This window comes from Chiloscyllium plagiosum, unplaced genomic scaffold (assembly GCF_037043375.1).
Source record: "Chiloscyllium plagiosum isolate Xiang-an unplaced genomic scaffold, Cpla_swu_hap1 HiC_scaffold_26, whole genome shotgun sequence".
Taxonomy (NCBI): domain Eukaryota; kingdom Metazoa; phylum Chordata; class Chondrichthyes; order Orectolobiformes; family Hemiscylliidae; genus Chiloscyllium; species Chiloscyllium plagiosum.
This window is the reverse complement of record NW_028270164.1, coordinates 51,759,557-51,776,181: the sequence shown is the minus strand read 5'-3', so window position 1 is coordinate 51,776,181 and position 16,625 is coordinate 51,759,557. Positions and strand designations below refer to the sequence as shown.

Genomic DNA, 16,625 nt, shown 5'->3' with positions numbered 1-16,625 from the left:
AGGCTGAGGAGAGAGCAGAGGCATGTGTTGAGGTAGGGAGAGGATGGCAGTAGTGTGAGGGTTTAAGTTAAAATACAAGTCAGGTTACACTGAAAAGCATTAGAGGATATGAAGGCTATAGGAGGATAGTATTATTTGGAGTGATCACAATTGTGGTCTCCACAGGGACAGCCGACAGGACCACAGTACCTCCTTGATAAATGGTAGTGTTAGAACTCAAGAGGCAAGGGGGAATGTTGGAAGCAAAGGTGGCAGAAATGGGCTATCAAGCTACTGCAAGGGAAAACTGGGCTTGGAAGGTACCTGGCAATAAGGCAGAACCTGATGCTGATAGTGTTGTTATTACTAGGGACTGTGTTCCATAACATCACTTGCAGTTCACTAAATGCTAACTGAACTCATAACTGAGGTGGACAATGGCCAAGGTGGACAGAGACAGTGTCAGTTTGATGGGTGAAAGCTTGTGGTTCATGTTGACTGGACATGATGATTTTGCAGGGGCAAATACATGAAGCATGTGCTTGCAAATTGCATTTTCATTTAGTTTACAATAATTTCATCATCCATTTGCAATGCAGAGTTCACATGTTGAGGATTAAAATGTTGGTCAAAGGTAATTTGCATCACCCCATTGCTGCTTTCAAACTATATTTTGGCATCTCAATGAATCACAAATTAGCAACAACGACTTAAAAAGTGATGAATGCTGGCCAAAAGCAATTCATACCTTGTGTAACTTGTAAGGGTGATGATGGAGGTGGAGATGATCACTTCATTGTCTGTCATGGAAGCATTATGCTCGGTTCCACTGAATGCATGAGAGGTTTCATGGTTGATGGGATGGAAGATGTCAGTGTCCACCTAGCAGTCTCTTTTTGTAATATATTGGTCACTCAGCTCGTGCAGCCCCAAGCTGCAGCTGAATGAGTGATAGAGGCGTGTTCCTTGTTCTCAGAGCACAGCATGTCTCACTGTGTGGAGGAGTGGGCTCAGCCTCATCTGAATCTTCTCAGAGCTAAGAACCTGTTTACTCTTTATATTCCCAATCTCAGTCATTTCCATCAAGAGTCCTGCACCCAGCCACTGGAGAGATGCTGTGGTTGCCTTCCTAAGGAGGTGAAGGCAGACCCAGGAGGGCCAGAGCTGACAGCAAGCCCAGCAACACCAGCAGGCCTCACTGCGCACGCGCATCAGGGAGAGGTTGCTGCTGTAGCATCCCCAGGTGCTTGGGATCTGCAAGAGGCCCAGTGTTGTTCGTCCCTGACTCTATTTCTGGGAAGGAGTGAGTTGCAGTGTCACGCAGGTTCTGTGCATCCGATGACACTGTGATGGAACTGTGCCAGATGCTGGAGAGGGACCTGCAGAAAGGATAGGCCATACTCTCCTGGTGACTGTGAAGGGGATAGCTGCTTTGAATGTCTGTGTGACTGGCTCCCTCTAGGAAGCGATAGTGAGCTGCATAGGATCTCTCAGTAATGCACCAACAAATACATCAGGACAGTTACTGATAACATCTGTACAAGATCATATCAGTTCATTTCAATCTATCAAGATGGAATTAGTGTTGCAGCCCGGCAATAGGGTTCAGAAACATAACTGGCTTCCCCCAGGTACTGGGTGCCATCGACTTCACACACGTGACATTGAAAACACAGTAACATAATGTTGTGGAATTCATCGGCAAGAAGGGCTTCTGTTCCATTCATGTTGAGGAGATCTATGATCACTACTATCACTTCCTGACGTTACGATGCTGCTCCTTTAACAAGGTTAGGTTGTCTTTGGTTTTTTTTGAGGGGGGTCATAAACGCAGACGTTCCGATGTGTCTGGTTTGGATGGATTTTGGGGCCAGTTTGATTATAGCTAACAGATATTGTCTCAGCCAAAAGGCTTTAAAGTTAAAAAAAAAACTTGTACAATGAAAGGGATGTGGCCAGTTCTCTCAGCTCAGCTTTTCTCTGGTTTGGTTTGGTTTAGCAGTCTGTCTGTTTTTTGAGGCTGCTGGTCAAGGAAACAGATCCATGCTGATCCTCTCTCTGTGACATCTCTCCTGTAAACACAGGTGTTCAATTTTACCTTTTCTGCCAAAAGACTGTGGCTGTGTGGGTTTCCTCCGGGTGCTCCGGTTTCCTCCCACAGTCCAAGGATGTGCAGGTTAGGAGAATTGGCCATGCTAAATTGCCCGTAGTATTAGGTAAGGGGTAAATGTAGGGGTATGGGTGGGTTGCGCTTCGGCGGGTCGGTGTGGACTTGTTGGGCCGAAGGGCCTGTTTCCACACTGTAAGGTAATGTAATCTAATCTAAAGACTGTTTATGGGGATGTTGCAAATATTTGGAACTGTATCATTAAGTTGTCATAGAGTTAATTGAGTTTTTAAGTAGTCGTGTTATTCTAAATTCAGTTTTCTTTTGTCCATGTGTAAGTAAATACTGTTTTGTTTAAAACTGAGTGGTTGGACCAGTTGCTTCACTCCTGGAATATCCACTTAAGACCCGCTTAAAACAACTAGCAAAGTTAGCGTCTGGGCTCCCTTCTTGAAATGTTTTGAGGGAGTCTGGCCTGGTCCATAACACCGGAAGAGTGTACCCACTACACTGGCAGATGCCACCTTTCCTCCATCCTGGAGCACTCTTGTGCTTTTGAGGGACCAGGTGCCTTCTAAGACAGGTTACTGGATGACAGGGACCACCCACTGTCAATATGGATATTGCCACCACTGCGTAACCACCAAATGATGCAGACATGATGCTGCCTATGCTTCGACCAAGGCCATGGTGGAGCAGACAATACGGTCATAGAGTCATAGAGGTGTACAGTACGGAAACAGACCGTTGGGTCCAACTCATCGATGTCAACCAGATATCCTAACCTAATCTAGTCCCACTTGTCAGCACTTGGCCCATATCCCTCTAAGCTGAAAATGTGTTGCTGGAAAAGCGCAGCAGGTCAGGCAGCATCCAGGGAACAGGACAATCGACGTTTCGGGCATAAGCCCTTCTTCAGGGCTTATGCCCGAAACGTCGATTCTCTTGTTCCCTGGATGCTGCCTGACCTGCTGCGCTTTTCCAGCAACACATTTTCAGCCCTGATCTCCAGCATCTGCAGACCTCACTTTCTCCCCATATCCCTCTAAACCCTTCCTATTCATATACCATCCAGATACCTTTGAAATGCTGCAATTGTACTAACCTCCACCACTTCCTCTGGCAGCTCATCCCACACACGCATCACTGAGTGAAAAAGTTGCCACTTAGGTCCCTTTTATATCTTTCCCCTCTCACCCTAAACCCTATGCCTTCTAGTTCTGGACTCCCCCACCCCAAGGAAAAGACCTTGTCTATGCCCCTCATAATTTTATAAACCTCTTTAAGGTCACCCCTCAGCTTCCAATGCTCCAGGGAAAAATAGGGCTGCTGAAGATGTGGCTCTGCTGCTTGGACTGGTCTGGGTGTCTGTCCAGTATCATTCAGACAGAGTTTGTCATATTGTCTGAGTATGATGTGCCCTGGAGCAGACAACAAAAGATGATGAGGAAGTGACAGTATGGGAGCAGTCTTCTAAGGAGGAAGAGAAGGGAGAGGTGCTAGAGGAGGAGAAGGAAGGGGCGGACTGAGTTAGAGAAAGCTCTCTTTGTCCATGACAGCGTTCAGCTGCATTGGGTGCTCCAAACCGACACGAGCTGACTGACACCTGGTTCCAGTCGATGTGAGCAGGGTACAGCTGACCATCCAGAATGTGACAGAGTTATTGGTCAAATTACCAGCATTTGGTTCATGTTGCGTTCATTCAGTTTCACATTCTGTAAATAAAAGATGATCTTTGGAACTGTTTGCTTGCTTTCCTATACCTAATGTTCCTCAATGGACATTGATAAGTGGGCACTTGATCTGTGACGCAGTGTTTAGTTTTGATAGGATGAACCTAAGGACAAGTTAACTATGCAGTCTTGTAATTAAAGAATAACTGAAGTGAGAGAATGGGTTTGCATATGCGAGGGAGAGTCTACATGGCAACTATGTGCCATGAGCAAAGTCGTTTTATGGCTGAATTACCATTATGTTGTCAGTGAGGGGCAATGTCAGGTTGTCAATGCTTTCCTGGTTGCACAATAGTCTTTTTATGATGATGCAGATGCTCGAAGTGCTGGTCTTCCTGCAGATATCTAGTTGTTCTGTGAACAGTGGGTGGGAGGATGGGACTAGAATCAGGTGAGAGAGCACTTTAGTGGTGCACTGGGTCATTAATGAGGCGGGTTTAAGTCTCTGTCTCACAGCAATCATCTTGACTAAGCTTACACTTGGCCAAAGTCAAAGGTTCAGCACAGTGTAATTTTTCAATTGGGCTTAAAACCCAGAAGCAACACATGTAATATCAATAACCTGGATACGATTTCCTACTTAGGTTACTGACTTCATCTGTCAATGTAGTCTTGAAGCTGAAATGGATAAACAAAGTGTGTGAAGGAATTTTAAAATAAGAGAGATTTTAAACAACTTTTGAATGCCTTTTAATTACGGCTAGTAGGTTTTAGTTTTCAGGTTTGGTTATGTGTATTTATTTGGCATTTTTGGGGACTTCAGAATAAGGTCAAAACAATCCCTTGGAAATGAAAATATAGAAAATGAATGGTAAAATGCCAACAGCCTGTCCACTTGATAACTGTACAAGAAATCAGCAAAAACAGAGGTTATAAAACAGATTTCATTGGACAGTTGGAGTGCACTTACACCAACCCAACTCGAGGAAATCCAACTCAACAAACTGTGGGTCAGCAACTGGTCAGTTATTTTCTTTTGCTGTCAGCTACAACTCAGGTCTAAGATAGCATCTGTTGTATTATTTCACAAATCTCAGAAAGATGCAACGTGGATAGGTGTGGCCCAGCACTGGCCTCAATTCTGTTTCAGGACGCATTGTACTCACTGTGAGGCTGCTGTTCGGTAAGATTTCTAAACATTTCACCATCAAAGTGTCACTTATTCCGAAATTGGAAAAATTCCAACTTCCTAAAACCAGCTGGTCCCGAGCGTTTTGGATAAAGGATCGAATACCTGTACTATACCTTTATGCATCATGCATTGAACACTTTAATATGAAATGTTCTGTTCTCACTCTCCATTCATTTAGCCACTGAGCAGTTAAGTAAATTCATCAGTTAAGCAATAATTTATGTATCAGTAATCTAGGTTAACATATAACTTAGACTGTGTATGTAATTCTGAGATGTCACATCACTTACGGAGTTATTTGTTAATAAACTTCCAGATATCTGACTGATTATGAACCTAACCCTCTGTGGTATATGTTACATGGGCTGCCATTCAGAAAACCATAAGGAGCACATCAGTGCTGACACTGCCCACATCTAATAAAATCACCTTGGCCCTTAACTTTTCTGCGAGGGCTTTCTTTCGAGTCAGGATAGGGGTCTACTTCAGGATTTCACAAAGAAGAGCACATACACAGTTGTTGATTGATTCCTAGCTCAGCAATTTTATTTCCCTTTCTCCTGAATAGCAATCTGACACAGTCACTCAATAAAACAACAATTGTCAAAGATGATATCCATCCAGGCAATAGAGATAGAGTCATAGAGATGTACAGCATGGAAACAGACACTTCGGTCCAACTTGTCCATCTCGACCAGATATCTCAACACAATCTAGTCCCAACTGCAGGCACCCGGTCCATATCCTTCCAAACCCTTCTTATTCATATGCCCATCCAGATGCCTTTTAAACATTGCAATTGTACTAGAATAGCTTTCTTCTGCACCCTGGCCTCCATGATTAAGTCTCCTTTTCCTGTGAATCGAGGTTCTTCACTTCCGGACAGAAAGTGTGTATTTGTGCTGGTGCGTGCAATATTTAGTGTGAGATAAGTATCTGTTTGCAGCACCATCATTGGTCAGTCCCCACTTTCTCCATTAGGCTTGCAGTAAGCTCACCCATTGTTGAGTAGGTTCGAAAGGAAGACTCTTTACTATCATGAGTCAGGACTTTGATGCTTTTGACAGAAGAGGGATATCTGCTCTCGATCCTGTTATCTCTTGTTATAGCAACAATATGTAAGAGTTAAAAAAGAATCGACTAAATGAATTTAACTTTCATGGATTACAAGCTAAACCATTGTAAATGTAAGTTATTTGACACTGACTGTTTTTCTCTCTGCAGTATTTAGATCTGAGGTTCAACAAACTAGCTCGATACACTGGGACCATTTTCTACATTATTCAAACAGTGAGTATCAAATCACCTACAGCACATACAGGAGGTTAGTGAGCAAAATTAGGGCGCATCTTATTGGGGGCAAAATACTGACTTGGATTGAAAATTGGTTGGCTGACAGGAAGCAAACAGTAGTGATAAACGGATCCCTTTCGGAATGTCAGGCAGTGACCAGTAGGGTACCGCAGGGATCAGTGCTGGGACCGCAGCTTTTTACAATCTATATTAATGATATAGAAGATGGTATTAATAGTAACATTAGCAAATTTGCTAATGATACAAAGCTGGGTGGCAGGGTGAAATGTGAGGAGGATGTTAGGAGATTACAGAGTGACCTGGACAGGTTAGGTGAGTGGGCAGATGCCTGGCAGATGCAGTTTAATGTGGATAAATGTGTGGTTATCTACTTTGGTGACAAGAACAGGAAGGCAGATTACTACCTAAATGGAGTCAAGTTAGGTAAAGGGGCAGCACAAAGAGATCTGGGTGTTCATGTACACCAGTCAATGAAAGCAAGCATGCAGGTACAGCAGGTAGAGAAGAAAGCTAATAGCATGCTGGCTTTCATAACAAGAGGGATTGAGTATAGAAGCAAAGAGGTTCTTCTGCAGCTGTACAGGGCCCTGGTGAGACCGCACCTGGAAAATTGTGTGCAGTTCTGGTCTCCAAATTTGAGGAAAGACATTCTGGCTATTGAGGGAGTGCAGCGTAGGTTCACAAGGTCAATTCCTGGAATGGCGGGACTATCTTACGTTGAAAGATTGGAGCGACTGGGCTTGTATACCCCTGAGTTTAGAAGGCTGAGAGGGGATCTGATTGAGACGTATAAGATTATTAAAGGATTGGACACTCTGGAGGCAGGAAACATGTTTCCGCTGATGGATGAGTCCCGAACCAAAGGACACAGCTTAAAAATAAGGGGTAGGCCATTTAGGACAGAGATGAGGAGAAACTTCTTCACCCAGAGAGTGGTGGCTGTGTGGAATGCTCTGCCCCAGAAGGCTGTGGAGGCCCAGTCTTTGGATTCGTTTAAGAAAGAGTTGACTAGAGCTCTCAAGGATAGTGGAATCAAGGGTTATGGAGATAAGGCAGGAACAGGATACTGACTGAGGATGATCAGCCATGATCATAATGAATGGTGGTGCAGGCTCGAAGGGCAGAATGGCCTACTCCTGCACCGATTGTCTACTGTCTATTTAAATTCCAATTATATCCAAGATACTTGAGTTTTAAACTGCCCGTTAATGAGGGGATAATCAAACAAAGTTCAAAAGCTTTCTGTCTTATTCTAAATGTCTGTGAATACTGTCCAGCTTCATTCACAAGGACCGATCGGATGTTTAAGATACAAGCAGACAGGTAAATTGTATTCACCTCTTCCAGTGAGCAACTTAAGAGGAAACATGGTAGTGTACAAAATGTTTCCCATTCAGCTTTCCCACCTTCAGCACTGAGCCTAAGTAATAAGCTAGAGCGACCTCACTAATTTAATCACTTGGTCAAGTTATTAATTTAGTACCAGACATGGTTCTGATTGAGATTATTGATTAATGATATAGGAGATCTTTTTACAGGTTCTATACACTGGGATTGTCATTTACGCTCCTGCACTAGCACTGAATCAGGGTAAGTGCAAGTTAACATTACTTACACATCTATTAACCAATTACTGTACAGTCAAGCCCTAAATGTTGCTGCCCTGAGGAGAAACAGAACCTTGTTTCTGACCGAAGTATCTATCTCTGTCTGTGTGAGCCTCAATCCAAGGAATTCAGTGACTGAGTGTCACCAGTTTGGGTGGATTATTGTACTCTATGTCTGTCCTCATCCTTCATCTCCTCGGAAACAACAAGGCAACCACTAATGACTAGGAATAAAAAAACATTACTAGCATCTCTGTTCTATTCTCTTTGTCCTTTATGTCCTCCTTTTGCTTTCACAATCTCACTATTGTTTGTAGCCCCCTCACCCAACCTTGCTCTATTTTATTCCTGTTTCTATATCAGTTTCTACTAGCCTTTTGATTTCCATCCATCTCTATATCACACTCATTATCATCTTTCAGCTTGATTAACTCAATATATCCGTGATTTGGAGGTGCCAGTGCTAGACTAGGATGGACAAAGTTAAAAATCACACAACACCAGGTTATAGTCCAACAGGTTTATTTGGAAGCACTAGCTTTTGGATTGCTGCTCCTTCATCAGGTGGTTGTCCAAATAGAGCTTCCAAATAAACCTATTGGACTATAACCTGGTGTTGTGTGATTTTAAACATATTTGTGTTACTTTATCTTTCATTGTGCTTCAGACAATACTTCTCTCACCCCTCTCTATCATTCTATCACTATCTATCTCTCTATGTCACTTTGTAATCAAAGGGCAAAGATGGGAAATCAATATTGTTTTCCCCAGTGTTTACTACAGAGAAGGATATGGAAGATAGAGAACTTGGGGAAATAAATTGCAACACCTTGAAAAATTACACAGGAGGAGGTGATGGATGTCTTAAGATGCTTAAAAGTGGATAAATCTCCAGGACATGATCAGGTGTACCCTCGAACTCTGTGGGAAGCTAGGGAAGTGATTGTTGGGCCTCTTGCTGAGATATTTGTATCATCGATAGTCACAGGTGAGGTGCCAGAAGACTGGAGGTTGGCTAATGTGGTGTCACTATTTAAGTGGTAAGGACAAGCCAGGGAACTATAGACCAGTGAGCCTGACCTCGGTGGTGGGCAAGCTGTTGAGGGAATCCTGAAGGACAGGATGTACATGTATTTGGAAAGGCAAGGACTGTTTAGGGATAGTCAACATGGCTTTGTGTGTGGGAAATCATGTCTCACTAATTTGATTGAGTTTTTTGAAGAAGTAACAAAGAGGATTCATGAAGGCAGAGCGGTAGATGTGATCTATATGGACTTCAGTAAGGCGTTCAACAAGGTTCCCCATGGGGGACTGATTAGCAAGGTTTGATCACATGGAACACAGGGAGAACTAGCCATTTGGATACAGAACTGGCTCAAAGGTAGAAGACAGAGGGTGGTGGTGCAGGGATGCTTTTCAGATTGGAGGCCTGTGACCAATGGAGTGCCTTAAGGATCAGTGCTGGGTCCACTGCTTTTCATCACTTATATAAATGATTTGGAAGTGAGCATATGAGGTATACTTAGTAAGTTTGCAGATTACACCAAAATTGGAGGTGTAGTGGACAGCAAAGAAGGTTAACTCAGAGCACAATGGGATCTTGAGCAGATGGGCCAATAGGCCAAGGAGTGGCAGGTGGAGTTTAATTTAGATAAATGTGAGGTGCTGTATTTTGGAAAGGCTAATCAGGGAAGGACTTATACACTTAATAGTAAAGTCCTCACGAGTGTTGCTGAACAAAGAGACATTTGATTGCAGGTTCATAGTTCCTTAAAAGTGGAATCACAAAGAGACAGGATAGTGAAGAAGATGCTTTGTATGATTACCTTTTTTGGTCAATGCATTGTGTGTAGGAATTGGGAGGTCATGCTGTGACTGTACAGGACATTGGTTAGGCCACTTTTGAAATATTGCGTTCAATTCTGGTCTCCCTGCTATAGGAAGGATGTTGTTCAACATGAAAGGGTTCAGAAAAGATTTACAAGGGTTTTGCCAGGGTTGGAGGGTTTGAAATATAGGGAGAGGTGGAATAGACTGGGGCTGTTTTCCCTGGAGGGTCGACAGCTGAGGGGTGATCTTATAAAAGTTTATAAAATTGAGGCGCATGAATAGCAAAGGTCTTTTCCCCAGGGTGGGGGAGTCCAAAACCTCAGGGTGTAATTTAAGGTGAGAGGAGAAAGATCTAAAAGCGACGTAAGGGGCAAACATTTCACATAGAGGGTTGTGCATATATAGAATGAGCTGCCAGAGAAGTGGTGGAGGCTGATACAATTACAACACTTAAAACACATCTGGACGGGTACATGAATAGAAAGGGATTAGAAGGATATGGGCAAAATCTGGCAAATTGGACTAGATTAATTTAGGATATCTGGTTGGCATGGACGTGGTGGACCAAAGGATCTGATTCCATGCTGTACAACTCTATGAGTCTATGACTATCAGTTCACTCATCTGCATTTATTTATTTAAATGTCCAAATTTTTCTCTCTCAGCCTCTGGCATAAGCACTGATTCATTCCTTTTTGAACTATTCAAAGTTTGCGAGAAGGTTTGTAGCTCGGGTGCTCGTTGCTGTGGTTCTGTTCGCCGAGCTGGAAGCTTTTGTTGCAAACGTTTCGTCCCCTGTCTAGGTGACATCCTCAGTGCTTGGGAGCTTCCTGTGAAGCGCTTCTGTGGAGTTTCCTCCGGCATTTATAGTGGCCTGTCCCTGCCGCTTCCGGTTGTCAGTTTCAGTTGTCCGCTGTAGTGGCCGGTATATTGGGTCCAGGTCGATGTGTTTGTTGATGGAGTTTGTGGATGAGTGCCATGCTTCTAGGAATTCCCTGGCTGTTCTTTGTTTGGCTTGCCCTATAATGGTAGTGTTGTCCCAGTCAAATTCATGTTGCTTGTCGTCTGCGTGTGTGGCTACTAGGGATAGCTGGTCATGTCGTTTCGTGGCTAGTTGGTGTTCATGGACGCGGATCGTTAGCTGTCTTCCTGTTGGTCCTATATAGTGTTTTGTGCAGTCCTTGCATGGGATTTTGTACACTACATTAGTTTTGCTCATGCTGGGTATTGGGTCCTTCGTTCTGGTGAGTTGTTGTCTGAGTGTGGCTGTTGGTTTGTGTGCTGTTATAAGTCCTAGTGGTCTAATTCGACTGGGACAACACTACCATTATAGGGCAAGCCAAACAAAGAACAGCCAGGGAATTCCTAGAAGCATGGCACTCATCCACAAACTCCATCAACAAACACATCGACCTGGACCCAATATACCGGCCACTACAGCGGACAGCTGAAACTGACAACCGGAAGCGGCAGGGACAGGCCACTATAAATGCCGGAGGAAACACCACAGAAGCGCTTCACAGGAGGCTCCCAAGCACTGATGATGTCACCTAGACGGGACGAAACATTTGCAACAAAAACTTTTTGAACTATATTTAATTTATAAGGTTGTTTATACTTTTATAAGTTAAACTGTTAATATAAAAGAAAATTTATTTTCCACTAAGTTGGAACAACTCTTGCTTTTACCAGTAACTGGACTTGATCTCTGGGGCGTTCTTGTTGCAACTGGTCTTGTCTGCACCTTTTACTGTACCCTGGTAAGTTTAATCTGGTTATATTTGCATATATGTGTGTTAATGCACATGTCTCACTGTGTATTGCTGCAGGTGGACAGAAAGGTACGTGGATACATTCACCTATGTTTGTACAAATTTTTTCTGGGCATATATCTTGACGCCAATGTGTAAATGAGGTATAGGAAAAAGATCCTGAAGCAGGTGCATTTCTACAGATGGATTCATGTAGGTGTGGCATTATGAATATCTTCAAATCTGCCACTATCCCCACCATATAAAACTCCTGATCCTTGCAAACTATCATTCCAAATCCAACTTCCCTTTTCTCTCTAAAGTCATGAATGTATTGGTATCTCCCAATTGAATTGCCCATTTTCCCCACAACTCTAAGTTTCAGTCCCTCCAATCAGGTGTCCACCCTTGCTCTGTAACAATGCTTCTCATCTTTCTTGCCTATAGCCTTTGACACAGTTGATCACACCATCCTCTTCTGAGGACAGGTAGGTATGTGCAATAGGTAGATATGTGACCCCAACCCAGCCCACAAGCCCCATTCCTGATGAAGGGCTTATGCCCGAAATGTCGATTCTGCTGCTCGTCGGATGCTGCCTAACCTACTGTGCTTTTCCAGCACCACACTCTTGACTCTGATCCCCAGCATCTGCAGTCCTCACTTTCTCCATCCTCTTCTGATATTTCTCCATTGTTGCCAAGCTGTGTGGGACTCTGATCATCCAATCTCTTACTTTTCTACCTGACTGGACAAAATCAGAAGTCACATGACACCAGGTTATAAACCATATGATTTATTTGAAATCACAAGCTTTCAGAGCACTGCTTCTAGGTCAGGTGATGTTCAGACTATAACTTGGTGTCATGTGACCTCTGACTTTGTCCACTCCAGTCCAACGCCGGCACCATCACATCATGGCTACAATTACATTCCTCTTTCCCTCCTTGAGTGACTTCATGCACCAAGGTGCTATGGTCAGTTAGCTCCTCCATCCTACAGCCTTCGCTCTCCTCTTGACAAGCTGAAGGAACGACAAATCTGTTCGCATTAGCAAGGGCTGAGGAACCTGGCTCCTGCCCTCTCGGTCCTCTTACCTACCTCATTCACCGATCCTGTTCCTGAACACTAACAAAATCATACTACAACCCTAAGAGGTGTGATTGTCTCCTGATCCAAAGAATCCAAGTAACATTCCCATTTCCAGATGCACCACAGTGTCTGCAGTTCTGCCTTCATCTCATCAAGTCTAAGCCAAAGCTGCTCAAACCTCAAACACTTGCCATGTACGTGTTTGTTCTGGACCAAATTGGTCTCCAGGAACTCCCACATACTGCAACTGTAACACATCAACTATCCTGTTGTCCATAATATATTCTAAGGAATGACTTAAAAATTCAATTTACTTTTACATTTATTAAGTTTTTATATACTTTCTTAACCTTACTACTAGATGCTGTATTATTTTGACCCTTAGGAATAGAATAACCTTTAATAATTTACTTGATTAATCAGTTTTTTCTCTTGTAGTAGAGCAAGAATTCCTGGAAGCTGAATACATTTATGCAAAAGTAAAATCAACAGGACACCTCTTTGCCTTCCTTTGCTTATCTCCATGAACCACTTAGCTCCAGCACTCTGTTGTAAATCATTTTCAATCCCTCCACATCTTTTGCAATCTCATCCAGCCAATCACCACTCAGAGATATCTGCAGTCCTCTCTTCTGTTTCCTTGCATAGTCCAAAAATTAATCTGTCCCCTGTTGCCCATGCCTTCAGTTGCAACTCTGGGATTCCCATCTTATACACCTCCACCTCTCTAATGCACTCTCCTCCTTTAAGGCACTCCTTAAAACCTACTCCTTTGACAAAGGTTTTGTAATCTACTCTCATATCTTCTTATGGGGCTTTGTGTCATTTTTTAAAATCATAATGCCCAGGTGAAGTTCCTTGAAATAATTTTTTTGGATGTGGCAGATATAAACATTTGTTCCTTTTGGTTAGATTCCAAATGTTATGTTTGGTACCTCTTGTATTTTCAGGGTGGTCTAAAAGCCGTGGTTTGGACTGATGTCTTCCAGATGGGGATTATGATATCTGGATTTTTGGCGGTGATAATCCGAGGTGTAGTAATCCAAGGAAGTTTTGAACGCATCTGGAATATTTCATATCATGGAGGAAGACTCAACTTCTGGGAGTAAGAATCTGACACTTGTCTTTGGGGATATGAGAATTATTTGGCAATGTTTGGAGGGTGGTTTTCTCACTGGGACTTGATTATTGTGTAATCAAGTTTTTACCTGTCTGAAAATAAGTGAAAATGGGCAATGCCATTACTTGGACTTGTCCGGAAGTAGCTTCCTCACAGGTAGCCCTACGAGGAAAGCATTTACAATACAGACATAAAGTTAGAAACATCAAAAGCTGAATGTCTTTCCAATGAACTGGAATTGGCAGCAAAAATGACTGAGAGGTGAAGGATCAGATGCTGACCTGTCCAAACCTCAAATCAGACAAAAAGACTCCAGGGTCAGAAACTAGCATTCAGGGTCAGAAACTAGCATTCAGGGTCAGACACTACAAATGTTGAACTCAGCAGGTATAAAAACGTAGATATCACATTTATGGCCATTTCAGACACCAAATGGCCACACATTCAAGCGGTGCCTCTAAGAGGAAGTTGCCCAGAACTCTTCATGAATTTTGTTGTGATATTGCTGATCCAAAGGACATGGAGCTAATCTCCTCCCTGACCTTTCACCCCCATGTACGGACTCAATCAGACCTTAGCAGGACCTGGCTGACCTTGAGATTGGATAGCTACTTCACACTGGCTGGACACACGGTGAGATTATCACCACAGGACCTAATGTCTCACCAGGGTCAGTATGGGAAGTACAGGCACCGAACCAATCACAACTGGTACAGTTGAGAACAGAAGCGAGTCAAACAGTCAGGGCAGCAGGGATAAGGTAGCTCTAATAAATTAAATTGCATTTATTTCAATGCAAGGGGCCTAACAGGGAAGGCAGAAGAACACAGGGCATGGTTAGGAACATGGGACTGGGATATCATAGCAATTGCAGGATCATGGCTCAGGGATGGGCAGTACTGGCAGCTTATTGTTCCAGGATACAAATGCTACAGGAAGGACAGAAAGGGAGGCAAGAGACGGGGGGGGGGTGCGATGCGGGAGGTGGATAAGGGAAAAGGGATAGCATTACAGCTGTGCTGAGGGAGGATATTCCCGGAAATACGTCCAGGGAAGTTATTTGGGTGGAACTGAGAAATAAGAAAGGGATGATCACCTTATTGGGATTGTATTATAGATCCCCTAATAGTCAGAGGGAAATTGAGAAACAAACTTGTAAGGAGATCTCAGCTATCTGTCAGATTAATAGGGTGGTTATGGTAGGGGATTGTAACTTTCCAAACAGACTGGGACTGCCACAGTGTCAAGGGTTTAGATGGGGAGGAATTTGTTAAGTGTGTACAAGAAAATTTTCTGATTCAGTATGTGGACGTACCTACTAGGGAAGGTGCAAAACTTGACCTACTCTTGGGAAATAAGGCAGGGCAGGTGACTGAGGTGTCAGTGGGGGAGCACTTTGGGGTCAGTGACCATAATTCTATTAGATTTAAAATAGTGATGGAAAAGGATCGACCAGATCTAAAATTTGAAGTTCTAAATTGGAGAAAGGCCAATTTTGACGGTATTAGGCAAGAGTTTTCGAAAGCTGAGTGAGGGCAGATGTTCGCAGGCAAAGGGATGGCTGGAAAATGGGAAGCCTTCAGGAATGAGATCGCGAGAATCCAGAGAAAGTATATTCCTGTTCGGGTGAAAGGAAAGGCTGGTAGGAATAGGGAATGCTGGATGATTGAAGAAATTGAGAATTTGGTTAAGAAAAAGAAGGAAGCATATGTCAGGTATAGACAGGATAGAGCGAGTGAATCCTTAGAAGAGTATAAACGAAGTAGGAGTATACTTAAGAGGGAAATCAGGAGGGCAAAGAGGGGAAATGAGATAGCTTTGGCAAATAGAATTAAGGAGAATCCAAAGAGTTTTTACAAATACATTAAGGACAAAAGGGTAACTAGGGAGAAAATAGGGCCCCTCAAAGATCAGCAAGGTGGCCTTTGTGTGGAGCCGCAGAAAATAGGGGAGATACCAAATGAATATTTTGCATTAGTATTTACTGTGGAAAAGGATATGGAAGATATAGACTGCAGGGAAATAGATGGTGACATCTTGCAAAATGTCCAGATTACACAGGAGAAAGTACTGGATGTCTTGAAATGGATAAAGGTGGCTAAATCCCCAGGACCTGATCAGGTGTACCCGAGAACTCTGTGGGAAGCTAGAGAAGTGATTGCTGGGCCTCTTGCTGAGATATTTGTATCATCGATAGTCACAGGTGAGGTGCCAGAAGGCTGGAGGTTGGCTAACTGTTTAAGAAGGGTGATAAAGACAAGCCAGGGAACTATAGACCAGTGAGCCTTATGTCGGTGGTCGGCAAGTTGATGGTGGGAATCCTGAGGGACAGGATGTACATGCATTTGGAAAGGCAAGGACTGATTAGGGATAGTCAACATGGCTTTGTGCATGGGAAATCATGTCTCACAAACTTGATTGAGTTTTTTGAGGAAGTAACAAAAAGGATTGATGAGGGCAGAGCGGTAGATGTGATCTATATGGACTTCAGTAAGGCGTTTGACAAGGTTCCCCATGGGAGACTAATTAGCAAGGTTCAATCTAACGGAATACAGGGAGAACTAGCCATTTGGATACAGAACTGGCTCAAAGGTAGAAGACTGAGGGTGGTGGTGGAGGGTTGTTTTTCAGATTGGAGGACTGTGACCAGTGGTATGCCACAAGGATCGGTGCTGGGTCCTCTACTTTTTGTCATTTACATAAATGATTTGGATGTGAGAATAAGAGGTGCAGTTAGTAAGTTTGCAGATGACACCAAAAGTGGAGGTGTAGTGGACAGCGAAAAGGGTTACCTCAGATTACTACAGGATCTTGATCAGATGGGCCAATGGGCTGAGAAGTGGCAGATGGAGTTTAATTCAGATAAATGCGAGGTGCTGCATTTTGGGAAAGCAAATCTTAGCAGGACTTATACACTTAATGGCAAGGTCCTAGGGAGTGTTGCTGAACAAGGAGATCTTGG

General features: G+C 43.3%; 1 protein-coding gene across 2 annotated transcripts in view; it reads left to right on the top strand.

The window, feature by feature from the left end:
- Positions 1-16,625, top strand: part of LOC122563318 (sodium-coupled monocarboxylate transporter 1) — a 114,937-nt gene that overhangs the window by 21,420 nt on the left and 76,892 nt on the right. For both annotated transcript variants that reach the window (XM_043717040.2, XM_043717041.2), the window contains exons 2-5: positions 6,176-6,241; positions 7,804-7,855; positions 11,395-11,462; positions 13,494-13,648. In XM_043717040.2, coding sequence (XP_043572975.2) covers positions 6,176-6,241; positions 7,804-7,855; positions 11,395-11,462; positions 13,494-13,648 — 341 coding nt within the window. The remainder of the gene's footprint in view (positions 1-6,175; positions 6,242-7,803; positions 7,856-11,394; positions 11,463-13,493; positions 13,649-16,625) is intronic.